At 49.8% G+C, this 16,802-nt stretch overlaps 1 protein-coding gene and 1 long non-coding RNA gene across 2 annotated transcripts in view; one reads left to right on the top strand and one right to left on the bottom strand.

Annotated features, from left to right (window-relative positions):
* Positions 1-4,094: 4,094 nt before the first annotated feature.
* The window catches only part of QSOX1 (quiescin sulfhydryl oxidase 1), a 44,539-nt gene continuing 31,831 nt past the window's right edge, over positions 4,095-16,802 (top strand). The window contains exon 1 of the mRNA XM_023640649.2: positions 4,095-10,125. Within this exon, the coding sequence (XP_023496417.1) occupies positions 9,864-10,125 (262 nt within the window). The 5' untranslated portion in view covers positions 4,095-9,863. The remainder of the gene's footprint in view (positions 10,126-16,802) is intronic.
* Positions 10,274-12,542, bottom strand: LOC138924016 (uncharacterized). Its single transcript, XR_011438474.1, has 3 exons — positions 11,576-12,542; positions 11,272-11,481; positions 10,274-10,533 (listed from the first exon to the last, which is right to left on the bottom strand). It is a non-coding gene; the product is annotated as an uncharacterized lncRNA (long non-coding RNA).

The raw sequence follows: 16,802 nt of genomic DNA on the forward strand, positions 1-16,802 counted from the left end.
ATTTAGATATGCAAAGAACTAGAATAGGAAAACAATTTTGAAAAAGAAAAACCAAATTACAGGGTTTCTTCTAATTGATTTAAAGAATTCCTATAGCAATTCTTCAACAAGTTAAACATAGGGTTACCATAGGACCCAGCAATTCTACTCCTAGGAACATACTCAAGAGAAGAGAAAATACGTGTTCAAACAAGAAATTTGTACATGAATGTTCATAGCAGCATTATTCATACTAGCCCAAAGTGGAAACAACCCAAATGTCCATCAAATAATGAATGGATAAGCTAAAAGTAGTATATCCAGTATATCCAGTCAATGGAATACCATTTGGCCATATAAAGGAATGAAGTAATATGCACTACAATATGGGTGAACTTTGAAAACATCATGCTAAGTGAAAGAAGCCAGACACGAAAGGCCACATATTGTATGATTCTGTTTCTAAGAAATGTCCAGAATAAGCAAATCCATAGAGACAGAGAGTAGATGAGTGGTTGCCAGTGGCTGGGGAAAGGGGCCATGGGGAGTGACTGCTAATTGGCATAGAGGTCCTTTTGGGGGAGATGATACAGTTCTGCAATTAGATAGTGGTGATGGTTGCGCAACTTTGTGAATATACTAAAAACCACTGAATTCTATACTTTAAAAGGGTGAATTTTATGGCATGTTAATTTTATCTCAATGAAAAAAGACTTACTATAAAGCTACAGTAATAAGGCAGTACAGTATTGGTGTAAGGATATACCAATCCTTATATATATATATATATATATCTTTACATAGAAACATACATATATTTTAATGGAACAGAATCTCGAGTCCAGAAATAGACCCACATATATGTGGTAAACTGATTTTTGAAAAAGCTACCAAGGTAATTCAGTAAGGAAAAGATAATCTTCTCCACAAATGTTGCAAAAACAACCAGATATTTGTATGGGGAAAAAATGAGCTCTGACACTTGATCTTATACAGAAAAACTAACTCGCAATGGATGAAAGATCTAAATGTAAAAGTTAAAACTATAAAATTTCTAGAAGAAAACATACAAGAAAATCTTTGTGACCTGGTGTAAGGAAAAATTTCTTAGGATACAAAAAGCACAAAGCACAAAAAAAATTGATAAATTAGACTTCATAAAAATGAAAAACTTCTGCTCATCAAGAAACACCATTAAGAAAATGAATAGGCAAGCTATTTACCGATAGAAAATGTTTGCAAGGTGTATATCTGACAAAGGATTTGCATCTAATGTGTATATATATATATATATATATATATATATATATACATACACACACACACATATGTATATACATATAGAACTCTTACAACTCAGTAACAAGTCAACCCAATCTTTAAAAAGGAGCAAAACATGGGGCCGGCCCCGTGGCCGAGTGGTTAAATTCGCACATTCTGCTTTGACGACCTGGGGTTTCGCGGGTTTGGATCCTGGGCACGGACGTGGCACCACTCGCCAGGCCACGCTGAGGCGACGTCCCACATGCCACAACTAGAAGGACCCACAACTAAAAATATACACCTATGTACCAGGGGGCTTTGGGGAGAAAAAGGAAAAAAATAAAATCTTTAAAAAAAAAAGGAGCAGAACATTTCAAGAGATACTTCACACACAAAAAAAGATTTAAGAATAGTCATGAAAAGATGTCCAAACATTAGTTATTAGGGAAATGCAAATTAAAACCAAAATGAGATGCTATTACCCACCTACCAGAATGGCTAACATTAAAAAAGACTGATACCACCAAATATTGGCAAGGACGTATTGTACAACCTGCACTCTCAGACATCGTTGGTGGGAATATAAAATGGTACAACCACTTTGAAAAAAGGTCTGACAACTTCTAATACTAAATATACACCAACTCGATGACCCAGAAATTCCGCTCCTAATGGACCTGTAAGTGCCAGGGGCGCTCTATGGGGAGGCAGAAGTGCTCTCTATTTTGATTAAACTGTTGGTTATACAGCTATACACATTTCTCAAAATACATTGAAATGTGCGCTTAAAATGAGTGAATTTTATTGTATGTAAATTATACCTCAATAAAGTTGATTTTTAAAAAGTAATACATGAGCATGAACATGCTTTCAAAGAAAACAGGGTCATAAAATAAAAACTTTCCTTCCCACCACGGCCTCTCAAGAGGTAATACAACAAGTAATGCTGGTAAGTTAATCAGAGGTTTTCTATAAATTTAGACTTGCATTTATTTAAGAATAATGCATAGATAAGCATGTTTGTCTTTGAAATATTTACAAAAATGTGATCATATGATACATATTGTCTTATCGCTTGCTTTTTTCACTATAAAATATCTTGGACATCTTTCTGTGTCATTAATATAAGTCCACCTCACTATTTTTAATGGCTGTGTGACAGGAAAAAGAAAAGAAACCCCTGACAGCTAGATCTGGCCCAGTGCTATCAGCTAGGCCTCAGACATTTAAATTTCCTGTTTTAACATGTGCATTAAGTTTATTTGTACATAGGGACATCCTCAGGGTGGCTTATAAGTCACTAAGAACAGGGCCCTATGATTCACCCTAAATATAAGACCCAGGGTGGCCTCCCCAGCGGCCCTGCCTGAGAGATAGTCCTGTAGACATTTGCACACATTTATCTGTGAGATATATTTATAGACACAAAGTCACAGATGTAGTCAAAGAATATGTACTTGAGCCATTTTGACTAGCACTGCCAAATTTGGAGGGCATGGTCTTAAGCCCACCACTCAGGAGCTCCCTCCAGGACACCTTGGAGAGCAGTGCAGTTCTGTGGTTAAGCATGAGCTTTGAAGACACAGAGACCTTGTGTTAAAATATAGGGGCTGGCCCAGGGGTGTAGCGGTTAAGTTTGTGCGCTCTGCTTTGACAGCCTGGGGTTCGCAGGTTCTGATCCCAGGCACAGACATAGCACCACTTGTCAAGCCACACTGTGGCAGCATCCCACGTTAAATAGAGGAAGATTGGTACAGACGTTAGCCCAGTGACAATCTTCCTCAAGGAAAAAGAGGGAGATTGGCAACAGATGTTAGCTCAGGGCCAATCTTCCTCACACACACACACACACACAAATCTACTTCTGCTCTCTTAACTCCCTTACAGCTGTGTGACCTTGGGCAGGTTATTTAGCTCTCTATGCCTCAATGACCATGCCTGTAAAATGGAGATCACAGCATTACGGGATTGTTCTGAGGATTAAGTGAGACAAAACACGTAGAACACCCAAGGTTGACAAGTGGAATTCTGCTCCAACGCATCCCCACAGGAGAGCAAACCACAGGAGCATGCTCCCAGCTTCTCTCTGGCCCTCATTCACCTCCCTCTCACTGGGGGGAGGACGAGTGACTTGGTTGGTGAGTTTGGAAAAAGGACTCCCAAGTGTGGCTCAGCCCCTGCTTGTTCCTCCTTAGAGAGGGGACACAAGGGTATTACTCACTGACACACACCCCCATTCCCCTGCCCCAAACCCCTTTACTTAGCACAGGCTCAGCCTGCAGTAAACCCTGAGTCATTCCAAAATGCGGGAATATTCCTGTTAGCTTTCTGCTGAGATCCAGGAGGGTCACGGTCCCCCTGCACAGTTCACCGAGGGCCTTCTCTCTCCACGCTTTGCACCCCAGATCGGAGAAAACGTCTTTCTGCAGCTGGGTAATGGGCACAAGAAACGCCCTCGCTCTGACAGCAAGACCCGGCCCCCATACCCAGGTCTGGCCTCGCCTTTACACATTCAACAACAAGTCAACCACATCAACTCCTTTTTGTGATTTTTATGGGCCAGCAAAATTTCCAAACTATTTCAGGGACCAAATAGGGTGTGAACTTTTAATTTTTGCATTAAGGATAATTTTTCTTTTTTTTTTTGATAGACTTTATTTTTTAGAGAAGTTTTAGGTTCACAGCAAAGTTGAGCAGGAAGTACAGAGTTCTCAGATACCCCCGGTCCCCACACGTGCCTCCCCCACCATCAACATCCTGCTCCAGAGGACACATTTGTTACACCTGTGAACCTATCTTAATGCGTCATAATCACCCTAAGTCCATAGTTTACTTAGGGTTCACTCTTTTTTTTTTTTTTTTAAGATTTTATTTTTTCCTTTTTCTCCCCAAAGCCCCCCGGTACATAGTTGCGTATTCTTCGTTGTGGGTTCTTCTAGTTGTGGCATGTGGGACGCTGCCTCAGCGTGGTCTGACGAGCAGTGCCATGTCCGCGCCCAGGATTCGAACTAACGAAACACTGGGCCGCCTGCTACAGAGTGCGCGAACTTAACCACTCGGCCACGGGGCCAGCCCCTCTTAGGGTTCACTCTTGGTGTTGTACATTCTCTGGGTTTTGACAAATGTATAATGACATGGATCCACCACTACAGTATCATACAGAAGAGTTTCACTGTGCTCTTTTTAGTCATGCCTTAATCATTTCATTTTTAAAAGAAACATTTAAGAAAACAGGAAAAATATAATTTCAAAATAGAAAATTGCTTTTCCCCCGTGGGTTGGAACTAGAGTAGTCTGAGGACTGGCAGAACCACAGCTGAGTAAGACACGATGACCCCAGCACTCACAGATGAGAACTCAGCATTTAAAATGACCTCTGTGCCCATTTTACAGATGAGGAAACTGAAGCTCAGGGAAGTGGAGGCAGTTGCCAAGGATTGAGACCCAAGTATCCTAACTCTAAAGACCGAGCGCTCATCTACCACACCCCAGGATTTTCCAAGAGAGTTCCGAAACTCAGCCTTGCGGAAGAAGGAGGGTGTCCCCATCCTAGCCAGTTGACTGCCCTCTTCCAACTTGTCCCTGCTCCTCCCACCCCTCTCCTTCCACACACACGCACCGTGCAGCTTCTGACACCGACTGACATCATCATACTTGTCTTCTCTTCAGGCACATTCTGAGAACGCTCTCATTATAAACAAAAAAGTTCATAAATTCTGTCCTTTCACAGGAACACTGTTATACTTTATAGTTATATGCACTTATCTATTATACAAAAACTGTGGGATACACCCTTAAGTCATAGCAGGAAATATTTTAAATGAGGTCATCTACTCCAGAAGCCTAAAGCTCCTGGAATAAATCTTCGTGCAGTATCACAAAGTTGGCAAGGTGCCCAGAAGCCTACTATGGGGAGGACTGGGTACCTCCACCCAGCAAGTCAGCAACGTGGCCTTCTTGCCTTTGACTTCAGGCCTCACTTGATGAGTTGCAGGTTCCCAAGAGCCCTCATCTCGAACATTGGCCAGAGAGGCCAAACAACAAGGCCTTGAGTGTATAAGCCTTATGTCTACATTCCACTTGAAATAATTAGCTTATCTTTGTGGGGGGGGGGGCAGGCGGGGGATGGGGGTTGAGGGGGCGAGATGCCTATTCCCTTTGAATTGCCAGCAAGTGACCTGGAGACCGGGGAAGCTCTACCTGAACACAGGGTTCTGCCCCAAATATCGCCTTCACAGATGTCCCCTTCTCAAGACTTCAACAGCTATGTTGAAAGCCTGACAAAATCGGACTCTACCACTACCGTGCTGTGTGGCCTTGAGCAAGTCCCTTCACTTTTCTGGGCCTCAGTCTCCTCTACAGGTAAAGGATAAGGCAGTTGGACTAAGTGTGAACAGGAAAGACCGAGGAGCTTGGGAAGCAACTGCGTAGCAGCCCTGTTCGCGGGCTTTCTCTCTCCGGTGGCCGGGCAGACTTCTAGCCCCCCACTCCCACCCAAGAGACTCACAGAGGGACCATCAGGGGTTTTCGTGTTTTCCATTCACATTCTGAAGGCCTTAAAGGGCCCAAGTGTAGGGATCCTGTACTAGGTACCGTATTCTCCACTCTCCAACCTGCCTTTTATCTTGGAAGCCAACTTCTATGGATTGTAATCGGGCACCCTCACCCTCTGGCTTTGATTTGGTTTGGCCAGTGGGAGACACTGGCAAGACACAGGAGGACAGGAGGAGAGAGAGGTGGAAGTGAGGCTTTCCCGGGGTCTCCGGCTCCCCTTCCCGCTTCCCTGAGTTGCTGGCATGATGGCTTCCTTCAGTTACAGCTCCAGGTGGGTGGCCCCTCTCCCTGACTTCAGCTCTCGGTGGTTTTCATCACATTTCCTTCCCCTCGGCTCCTCCAGCGGAGGCGTGCCAAAAGGACTTCCTGCTGTTGTCAGTCAGTAGGGACCTCTCATCTCTTGTCAGTTCCCTTCACCCTGCACACACCTCAGTAAGAGTCCTCCCAATTAAACCCTCTTCAGCAAACCCTTCGAATGTGCCTTCTCTTTCCTGCCATACCTAACGGATACAGACTTTTACTACCGCTCCTCCGACCATCAGAATTGGTACTCTAACTGACCCCAGTTATGGAAAGGTTCATCTGGAAGGCCAAGAGGCAAGTTTTGAAGGCATAAAGCAACACTTCCTGTTGCTGGGCACTTGCCTTCCAGCTGAACACACCCTCTCTGATCCTGAACGCAAATGAGTAAGTGGAAAGTCATCTAATGCTCTGCTACCTGTGACATATTTTACTAAGCCCTATTCAGTTGCTCATCATAATTATCTGTATTGGTGTATAAGCTGCATTCCTCTCACCATCCATCTCATTTTTGGTTGACGGACTCCCAGATTCCCTCTCTTTTATTCACACACAACACATGAATGATTCACAAGTGGGAAAGTCAACAGGGCTCCTTCAGCCTCAGTCTCCTCATCTGTACAAATGGGACAATAACGCTATCAACGTCATAGAGTTGGTGTGAGGATTAAATGAGTAACATCTGTAAGTGCTTAGCACAGCAGGTGCACAGTATTAGCTAATACTATTAGTATTCTCTCTCATCTGCTCGTCTTGACTCACTTTCCTACAGCTTGAATGTGGGGAGGAGAACAGGGCACCTGGGCAGGGATGCCGAAGCCCCTCCCACTTTCAATGCTTTCCTCAGCACCCTTCCCCCTCCACACCCGACCCGGGAGGAGATTTCCTTCTCTGCCACCTTTTCATCCCAGGAAACTCCTGGAAGGGCAAGCAGGGTGAGTTGTGATTCTTATGTTTTCTGCTCTTGGTTCTACACCAGTGGTTTTCAAATGGTGGCCTCGGAGCCCCGGGCTCCCAGGAAGCCCCACAGACCATTGGAAGTGGACTTGCTCTAGGTCACACCCTTCAGCTTGCTTTTTTCTGTTTAAGCTTCCTTTCAAGAGTCTTTTAAACAAAGGCTTCCACGACTTAAAAAAGTTGAAAATCCCTATTCTGAGGTATTGAGGCCCCAGATTTTACAACTCTTGGTCCTAATTCCTTTGGCCCCATTGCCAAGAAACTTTCTCTACTCCATTCAAATAGTTTGTATTCTTTTCCATCTCTGATGCTCTGAAAGAGACATGTGAACAAGCCAATCTGTGTGTGCTCACCTGGGAGTCTTTCCCAGGCACTCAGCACATTCAGCAGACATTTCTTCCTTAATTCCCAGGCCCCCGGGGAGAAGAACTACAACACAGTTTAACAAAAGAGACATCTGAAGGCACTTGACTTTTACTGGCGCCCGATCCGGGCGCTGGAGTAATTCCAACACTTGGAATCCAAGGTTAGGATAGGGGATCACCTATCCTGATGACCCTGAGCCAGGCCTGGTCCCAGTGGCTTCTGGGAGTGAGGGAAGGGGGGTAGTAGAAGCTGACTCCCAAGGAGGAGTACCCAGCATCTGGAATTGGCTGGGCGAGTTGGGGAGGCACTAACACTCCACCTGATCAATGAATAATTTATACAGTTCCAGACTTTGGGCACAGAGAATATGAACACTTGAAGGGAGCAAAAGGCCCCACCTCCAGATCTCTGCCTGGAATGCTCTTATCCCAGATTGCCACAAGCCTCCCTCCCATACTTCATTTGGGTCTTTGGCTCAAATGTTACCTTGTTAGAAATGCTTTAAGACTGGGGCAAGAGGAGCCCCTATCTTGGCCTCTGAGCTCTCTAGGCCTCTTCTGGCCACGCCGCTTTCCACAGAGCAAGAAGCCCATGGGCCAAGGGAATGTGCCCACCCCAAAAACCTGCTCTTCACCCCTTCTTGGATCATACTGTGAGTACCTGAGACCCTGGAACTCACGGCCCCGACAGCACCAGGCCAGCTTCTGGGGACTGTCCTGGCCTTTCCCAAGGTCTAGCCTCTTGAGGAACCCAGGAGCAGCTATCTGCAGGAGGTGTGGAATGAGCTCAGATGTGCAGACCGGGACGTTACAGGTACGGGCACGAGACCCCTTGAAGTATGGGAAAGAGCTGGAGTGCAAAGAGCAGGGGGAAGGTCAAGGGCCAGGGACCAGTTCCCCCTAAGCCACTTCATTCCAGTGCACATCTCAGGGGAGTCCAAGAACTCTAAACTTAAATTTGGCCTTCCAGATTATTATGAAGGTACACTTGTCAAGATGAAAGGATGGGAATTTTACATAACAGTTTAACTTGGTTTATAATTTTTTAAATATGTAGACATACGATATGCGGGCCTCCATTTGTACTATTGACCTTGGCCCTGGAAATACTAGTGGCGGGCTCATCCCTGACCACCCTAAAATAAAACAGCCCTTCCTCTGTCACTCTGTTCTTACCATATTGTATATTTCTTCATAGCATTTATCACCATCAGACCTACACTTACTGTGTCTCATCTCTCTGTCCCTATCCCCACCAGGATGTAAGTTCCATGACTGCAGAGTCTTGGTTTTGTTTACTGCCTGATTCTTAGGACCTAGAGCAGCACATGGCACAAAGGAAACACTCCATAAATGTTGAATGAATAATGAATCTAGTCTCAGGTGGCTTACAGGCTAACCCAGTAAAGACAAAGGAAAAAGATCATTTGTGATAACCCTCTGCAGAGCGCCTTCTCCCTTCAAAATAACTCAGCACTGGAACTACGAAAGCTGACCAGGGAAAATTAACCATTAACGTTTTAGTATACACAAACACAAGATTAGTTATCAGGTTACTTGTGAGGGGAACATTGGAGTACGGAAAGCTGTGAGCAGGCTGGAGAGTTAGACGGCAGGGACCTGGGCCGCTGCCAGAGTCAACTGGAGGAATCGCCCTAAAAACCTTATGAGGGTGGCCAGACCTGTGTGCTGAGGAAACCCTGATTCCACCCCAACGCCCCGCCAATCCAGCCCGGCCTAAGGTGGGGCGCAGGCCTCATGGATGATTAGGAAGCCCTCAAATAGTTTCCTTTAGATGGTCACAGGCTTTAGGGGGTGTGGGCACATCTGATCTCTGTGGAGTCATGGTGGTCCCAGACTCAGAGACTGTCCTACCACGGGTCCCTCTTCTCTCCCACCTGCTTCTAACTCAGGACGTCTTATGGATTGGGTGGGATGGCTGTAACTTTCCTGGAACAGCATACGTTGGTCCAATCTATTCCAACGGACTCCTTTTCCGTTGAATACCGGACTGCGTGAAGCCAAATGACCTCCCCGAGGCCCCAGCAGCTACAGGAACGTGAGTCCGGGGTCCGAGCTTATGCCTCGCAGACGCCCCACTCCTTCCATGGGGAGGTGGGAGCTCCAAGGCCTGGGCTGCGCTCCTCGCCTCCTGCGGCCGGAGGCGGGAACCCGGCTGGCGCAGCTCTGAGGCCTCGGCGGACCGTGACGGGGGCGCTCCCCGCAGGTCCCGAGCTCCGGGGCCCAACTCCGGCCCCCGAGGGCTCCCAGGCCCACCTGCCAGCAGGCGGGACGGCGAAGGGGGCGGGGCCGGGCCGTGGGGGCGGGGCATGAGGGGCGGGGCCACATGGCTCCTCCTCCTGGACCCAGGCAGGAGGCGCCGCGGCGCCGCCCGGCACCAACTCGTCTGAAACTTGCGCGCAGCGGTGGGCGCAGCCGCCAAGGATGGGGTGGTGCGGCCGTTGCTCCGGGCCGTCGCCGTCGCTGCTGCTGCTGCTGTTGCTGCTGGCGGTGGCCGGCGGTGCCGCGGCCCCGCGCTCGGCGCTCTACTCGCCCTCCGACCCGCTGACGCTGCTGCGGGCGGACACGCTGCGCGGCGCCGTGCTGGGCTCCCGCAGCGCCTGGGCCGTGGAGTTCTTCGCCTCCTGGTGTGGCCACTGCATCGCTTTCGCCCCGACGTGGAAGGCGCTGGCCGACGACGTCAAAGGTGAGAAGCCGGGGGCAGGGGGCGAGGCCCGGTCCCCTGGTCCCACCCGGGCGGGCCCCCATCCGACCCAGGCGGAGGGCCCCTCCCACGCGGCCCCCTGGCCATCCCCTCCGCCTACCTCTTCTCTGCCCCTCCCTCTTCCCTCCAGTTTCACATCCCTCAACTCCATTTTTGGCTCCCGCTCCTCCCTGTGTTTTTCCTTTTGGGCGGTGTCCCGAGCTTCACTCCCCTCCTCGCTGCCCCAGGTCCTCTGCTGGCTTGCTGCCCCCATCCCTGCGACGACGTCTTTGTTCCTCCTCAGCTGACACCTTAGGGCTTCCTCTAGTCCAGTCTTGTGGCATTCCCTTTCGCCTCGCTCAAGGACCCGTGTCGCCTTCCTGCCAAGTTCCCCAGCTTCTGGGATCAGTGCTGGGGAGAAAAGGAACTGACACTTATTCTGCACCCCGCCCCCCGAGCCCACCTCTTTCCCCACCCCTCGGCTAGTTGACCCAACTGGTACCTAGGCTTCCTTTCTCAGCTTTACCTTTGAGGCAGTGTTTTCCTATCTCGGTTCTAGGCCTCTCCTGACCTGCTGCCTCCAACTAGTTAGCTTTGGGGTCACATCCTCCTCTTTTCCCCTTGTCCATGCACCCTCTCAGATCCTTCTGTTTTAACCCTATGAGCCCAGAGGCCTGACTGAAGGCAGCCTCTTCAGGGGTGTGTGTGTGCGTGGCCCTTGGTCCACGTTTCCGTTCACTGGCTTAACCACTAATACCGTATTTCCTTGATTCTAAGAGTCCCCTTAATTGTGAGACACATCGTTCATTTACTAACAGCCTGAGGGATAGAGGGGTGAGAAGACCACTAAATGTATAGAGATTTAAAGGTGTACTCTATTATAGAAATGTTAACATTTTTAAAGACTTAGAGCTGAGGAAATATGGTAATAGTAGTAATTAGTGTTTACTGAGTGTTTACTATATGCCAGACACCTTCCTGAGTGAGTACTTGACAGATATTATCTCAGTTTCCTTTCCACAGTTTAAAGATCCCTTTGGTGTCACACCTCTGCCAGCCCAGATAGTGGGTGTTTGCAGGGGCCGGAGTGGTGTGGTGGTAGTGATTTGCTTCTGAGTATGGTGCTGGGGCCCTAGCAGGGCTTCTCACCTGAAATGGTTGCTGAAGGAGGACTGTAGGCATCTTAGGGAATAGGCCTCTTTCTGGAGAGAGGAGAGCTAGAACCATTGTCCGCCTGTGCTGTTGGTATTTCTAGACAAAGTCTACTGTTTGTGGTAGGATAGCGCATTTCCAGGTGTTGGTCTTCAAACTCAGGCTCCCTCTTTCCTTGAGCAGCTTGCACAGTGGTTACTGAAGTGGCTAGATGGAAAGATATATACATCTGTTAGCCATATGGCCCTGGAAAGTTATTTTTAAACATAATTGATAAACCATTTTACATGTACACACTCACCTGTGTGCCTCTCTGCTTCCGTCACCTGAATGTGTCATTTCTCAGTGGCTCTTCACACTATTTCAGTGATGTCAACACATCTGGTCAGGGCAGGAGGGAGGAAGAACGTTGAACATGGAATTGAAACGCCCAAAGGGACGTTAGGTGTTCAGGGGACATTGTGGGCCTAAACATCATAAAAATTTCTAGGTTGGTTTCCACTTTGAGGCTAGAAGAGGTCTTTAGTGGCCACAGATGGACTCAATGGGGAAGATGCTTATATCTTGAGGGTGCTGGCGGGAAGAATTAGCTTCCAGCTGACTCATGTGTGTGGCCTCTTGCAACCCAGACTTTTCCAATGAATCGTAATCCAGATACTGACCCAGCCTGCCCCTGGAGGAGGGCTGCCGCTTCCCAAAGGGCTCTTCTCCCCAGTGCATGGAGTGACAGTCTTTCCTTAAAGAAAAGCAGAAACAAAACTGGACCTCAGAAAGGAAAATGGAAGCATCAGTGTCTGTGGAGAAGAGTCTCAGTCGATGGGAGGTGAGAGATTTAGGTGGAAAGTGGACGTCTCCTATGACAGTCAGGGTGAGGCAGTCCCCTAAGCAAGACCAGGTTGGGTGAGGGCACTGGCCGAGTCTGGTGTTGGCCTGCAGTGATGACCCTCACTCCATTCCAAGGGGGTGTTTCCTGGTGAGGGCCTGCTGAGAAGCCAGCGTTGCTCTCATGTCACCTCTGCATTCTGGGGCTCCCTGAGAAAGTTTGGTTGTGGGCCATCAGAGGGGTGCTCTCACACCACCGTGGGCCCGTGGGAGTGTGGCCCCTGCCCTCTGCCAGTGGTTTGAGAACACCTTGGGTAGGAGCAGCAAGGGTATGGAAGGTCATGGGGGGAGAGAAGGATTTTGCAGCCCTGCCCAGCTGGCCTCGGGCATTGAATCTGACTGGCAGTGGCTGTTTCTTCAGTGATCTGTGGGATGGGTTCTCCAGGACGTTTGTTGCTGTGGGCAGAGCACTTGTTTCTAAGGACCTGGCTCAGCCCTTTCTCTTCCAGAGCAGCTCTTATTGTTTCAGCATATGTTTGGGAAATTGATTGTGTTCAGTTTAGATCTTCTTTACTCTTCACTGGCTAATCAATCAACAAATATTTGTGGAGTGACCTCTGTGTGCACAGCATTGTGTACATTGCTGTTGGGGAAATGAGCTACACACTGCAGGAAAATTGGCAAGAGTAAGAAGCTGTATTTGAAAGGGGCCAAAGGAGTGGCTCAGCCGTTTCTCATTGTGGGAATTCAGGGGAGGGGAAGTCAGGGAGGCTAATCTGGTCACCAAAGGCCTTCATTCAAGTGGTTGTTTACTACATACTTGCCTTATGCCAGGCTCTTTGCTAAGGGCTGTTACAGGCCCTTGTTATTTATAATCTTTATGAGAAAATATCTGAGCCATAGATAATTGTCTTTTTTTTTTTTAAGCAGATAAGTAACTTACCCAAGATTACACATATGGTGGAGGAGGTTCTTGAACCCAGCTCTGTCTGATTCTCGGGAGCCTGGGCGGGTGAAGAGGCGGGTGGAGGAGGAGGGTGTTCCAGGTGGGGGAGAGGCCTGTGCAGAGCCACGGAGGTGAGATTGGTAAGGCATGCCTGTTGGAGTGACGTGAGCAGTGTTGGTTTGCCTCCCTTTCTTTTCCGGGGCGTAGACCGCCTCTCTGACTTGTACCACCGTGATGCCCAGCACAGAGCCTGGCACCGAACACTCACGCAGGCCTGTGGCATGACCCTCACAGGATTCCGAGAGAGAGCACAAGTGGCCGGGCCTTCTGCTGGTACTGTGGCTCCTCTTAACTCAGACCTGGGGTGTCAGCCAGGTGTGAGCAGGAGGGAGAGCATTTTGTCCCTCCTGTGACCTCACTGCCCAGAAGCCTGCAACAAGGAGGAAGGGATGTGGTGGTGACACTGGCTAACTCCCAGTGTCACAGTGATTCCTGGCGACTTGAGGGGATCTAGTTCTGACCGCTAGAGCTGGCTGGCTCTTGGTGGTTTGGGTGGGTCTGCCCTCTGCCTTAATAGAGGCCCAGGCTTGCTTAACAGCCAGAGGCCTCACGGCCATTTTTCTTGGCAAGTGCTGTTTGCTATAGAGCAGCTGAACTGGCAGAGCTGGAAAGGACATGACAGACCATCCATCCAGGCCCTCGTTAGACCCATGAGGAAACTGAGGCCCAGAGAAGACGCATGTGGTGCTCATAGGGCTTCGGCTAGCTATAGCTGTAAGCAAGTCCTGTGACTCTGGGTCCAGGGCCCCTTCCTGACCTTGTGAGTGGAGACAGGGACCCTGCCTGTTTCTCCAGAAGGAGCCCATCACCCCCTTACCACAGGGTGTCCCTTCACCCACCGCCCCAAAGTCCACAAGTCATCTGGCTACGTTCACCTCTCCACCCTTCCCCTCTCCATTTGCTCATTTACTCTGTTGTCAATAGAGAAATTACTTTGCCAGGGCAGGAATTTTTTTTCTCCCCAAGAGTAGGGCTAGACTGAGACTGCCCATCCTTTAGGTGCTAGGCCTGCAGGTTGTGGTATTTAAGTCACCTGACACTTTAAAAAGCCTCTCGTGCCCAGTCTGTTCCTTTCTGGCAGCAGCGCACTGTACTTAAAGGCGGCTTTGCTTCACCAGTGGGCGCTCAGTTCCAGGTCCTCTCCAGCCCTCGTACTGTTACTAGGATGATGAATAGTCAGGCCCACAGTGATTAGTGTCGGACCACATCTTTATATGTCATTATGGCTCATTAAGGTATTGACACTGATATTCCTGAGAAACATTCCTCAGCCGGGACGCTCCCGGCATGTGACTGGCCCCAGCCTCCCCCTCTCCCGCTCCCTGGGGCTGGCACAGGTCAGCAGAGGCACCGGTTCCATTTCATGGAGGCGTGAGGAATCAAGGCATGAAGAGAGGGAGTCACAGGCTGCCCAGGAGCAACGGGCTGAGAACTTCCAGGCATCGCCTTTCCCCTTGTTCCCACGGCTGACACCCCACCCTCCTGGAGTTTCTTGGTTGGGAAGCCAGCAGAGCAGCTCTCTGCTCTGTCCTGGACCACCTTGAGACCAGCGGAGAGGCTCACGTTCTGGATTCCGATCCCAGACTCACCCTTGGTTGTTCTTGGGCACGGCTGTCTAATCTCTGTTTTATGTCAGGAGAGCAGGTCTAGAGATAAAGACCTCCTTACTTTCCCCTTAGGGTAGTTTTGAGCATTAAACTAGATAAATCGGGCACACGATCAGCTCTCCTTACGGATGATCTCAGTAAGAGCTGGGTATGTCACGCTGACTGACTTGTGAGTTACGGACAATGGGATGTAACTGAAGACAAAACTGTTTTTACTCCTGTCTCTCATGGCGGAGGTTGGGACTGGAGCAAACAGCAAAAATAGAGAGGCAACATCCTGGCTCTAGTGAGGGGGAGAGGAAAAAGTGGCTTTGAGTCTGGCAGCCCGTGGACATCTTGGGGGCTTGCCAGTCCCTCCTTGTTTGTCAAGGGGGGCAGTGATGCCCACCTCCAGCAGTGGGGGTTGGGTGACATCATCTGGAGTGTGCGGGGGGTGCTCACTGGCGCTGGCTTTCTGTTCTCTCCCCTCCCCCTCAGAGTCTTCCTGCCCCGTGGGCAGTGGGCACTGACTCTGGCCTGAGGGATGGTGGCCTGGACTCTTGAGAGGAGAGGAGAGGAGCAATTGAGGCCTGTGGTCCTTGGTCACCCTGCAGGGGCCTTCCCTGGTGGAAGGACACAAACTTGCCTCTCTTCTGCCGTTATGTCTAATTGCCTTACTGACTCTTGAGAACAGCCAGGCCTTTCCTGTGGGTCTCCCCAAACAAGGTGGCCAGAGCCCTGGATGCAGAACAGAAGGAGCCAAGCCTAGAGTGTGTCAGATGGCCATGGGGTGACCTGTGCTTCTCACCCTCTCTGGGCCTCCCTTGGGCAGGGGAGGAGCCATCGAAAGGAGGCCTGGGGTGCTCTTGCTTGTGATCCAGGGCAAAACCCTGTCTCTGGGCAGCTCTGCTCTCTGGCATTCGCAGGTGACTGGCATTAGCCTGACCCCCTGCCTGGGCCTGAGGATACTGAGGCTGAGAGCAGATGTCCCAGCACTGGAGCTGCTGAGAGCCAGCCCCTGGCCTGCGTCGATTGTCTAATTCAGTCAGCAGTGCCCCCCTTATCGTGTGCAGGATAATGGGGGAGCTAGGCAGTGAGGAGGCGAAAACAAAAAGACGTTTAGGGATGGACAGGCTTATAACTGTGTGGTAGAAACGTGAGCAGGGCCCTGAGCCTTGGGCTTGTAAGACAGCTCTTCCTGGGGGCAAATTGTGTTCACACTGAGTTATACCTGACAAATGGGAGTTTGCCGGCAGGGTAAGGTAGCTGTGGGAGTGACCTGGAGACGAGAAAGAGCCCTGTGCTTTCAGAGAAGGAGAAAACCCTCAGCATTCCTGGGACATAATTTGGGGAAGTGGTAAGAGGAAGCTGGGTGGGTGGGCAGGGGCCAGATCAAGAATGGCCTTGTGGCTGTATGTTTTCTTCTAAAGGCAATGGGAGCCACTAAAGAATATTGAGTAGAGAGTGACATAATCAGATCCACAGATAGAAAAGATCGCTGGGTGACTGGGTAGGCTGGTGATGGAGCATGTCGGGACTTCAGCCAGGAGGGAAATTTGACATGTATCTGGAGAGGAGCTGCTCTAAGGGGCCCTGCACTAGCCCACTAGACATGGAGGGCAGGTTAGAGGTGACAGGAGAACCTGGGACAGGGGAAGCGGGGTGGGGAGGAAGAGACTCGGGAGGGCGTGAGGACGGGATTGGAGGCTGGTGGGGATTAGTGGATGTGTGTGGGCAGATGCCTGACTCTGTCCTACCCAGTGGTGCCAACAGTGTGGGGAGGGGTCAGGGTAGAGCGGAGTGTCAGGGAGGGTGGGAGGGCTGCCGTCCTGAGCCGGGCATGGAGCAGACTCTGACCGCAGCCGCTGTTTTGTGCAGGCTGCTCCGCAAGTGGGACCTAACACCGAAGGATGCAGGCCGGCGTGCAGCTGTTTGGCCCAGCTTAACCTGCCGCCCTCATGTGCTGGGGAGCCGAGAGAGCCCCCGCAAAGGGGTTTGGTGTGATGGGGGTTTGGGAAGTTGGGGATGTGGCATGATGGGGTGTGGCTCACCTGTCTCTGCTAAACACTTCCATTTACTACCCTCCCCCTCCTGCCAGGATTCCAGAAACTTCC

The sequence above is a fragment of the Equus caballus genome, chromosome 5 (genome assembly GCF_041296265.1).
Source record: "Equus caballus isolate H_3958 breed thoroughbred chromosome 5, TB-T2T, whole genome shotgun sequence".
Taxonomy (NCBI): Eukaryota; Metazoa; Chordata; class Mammalia; order Perissodactyla; family Equidae; genus Equus; species Equus caballus.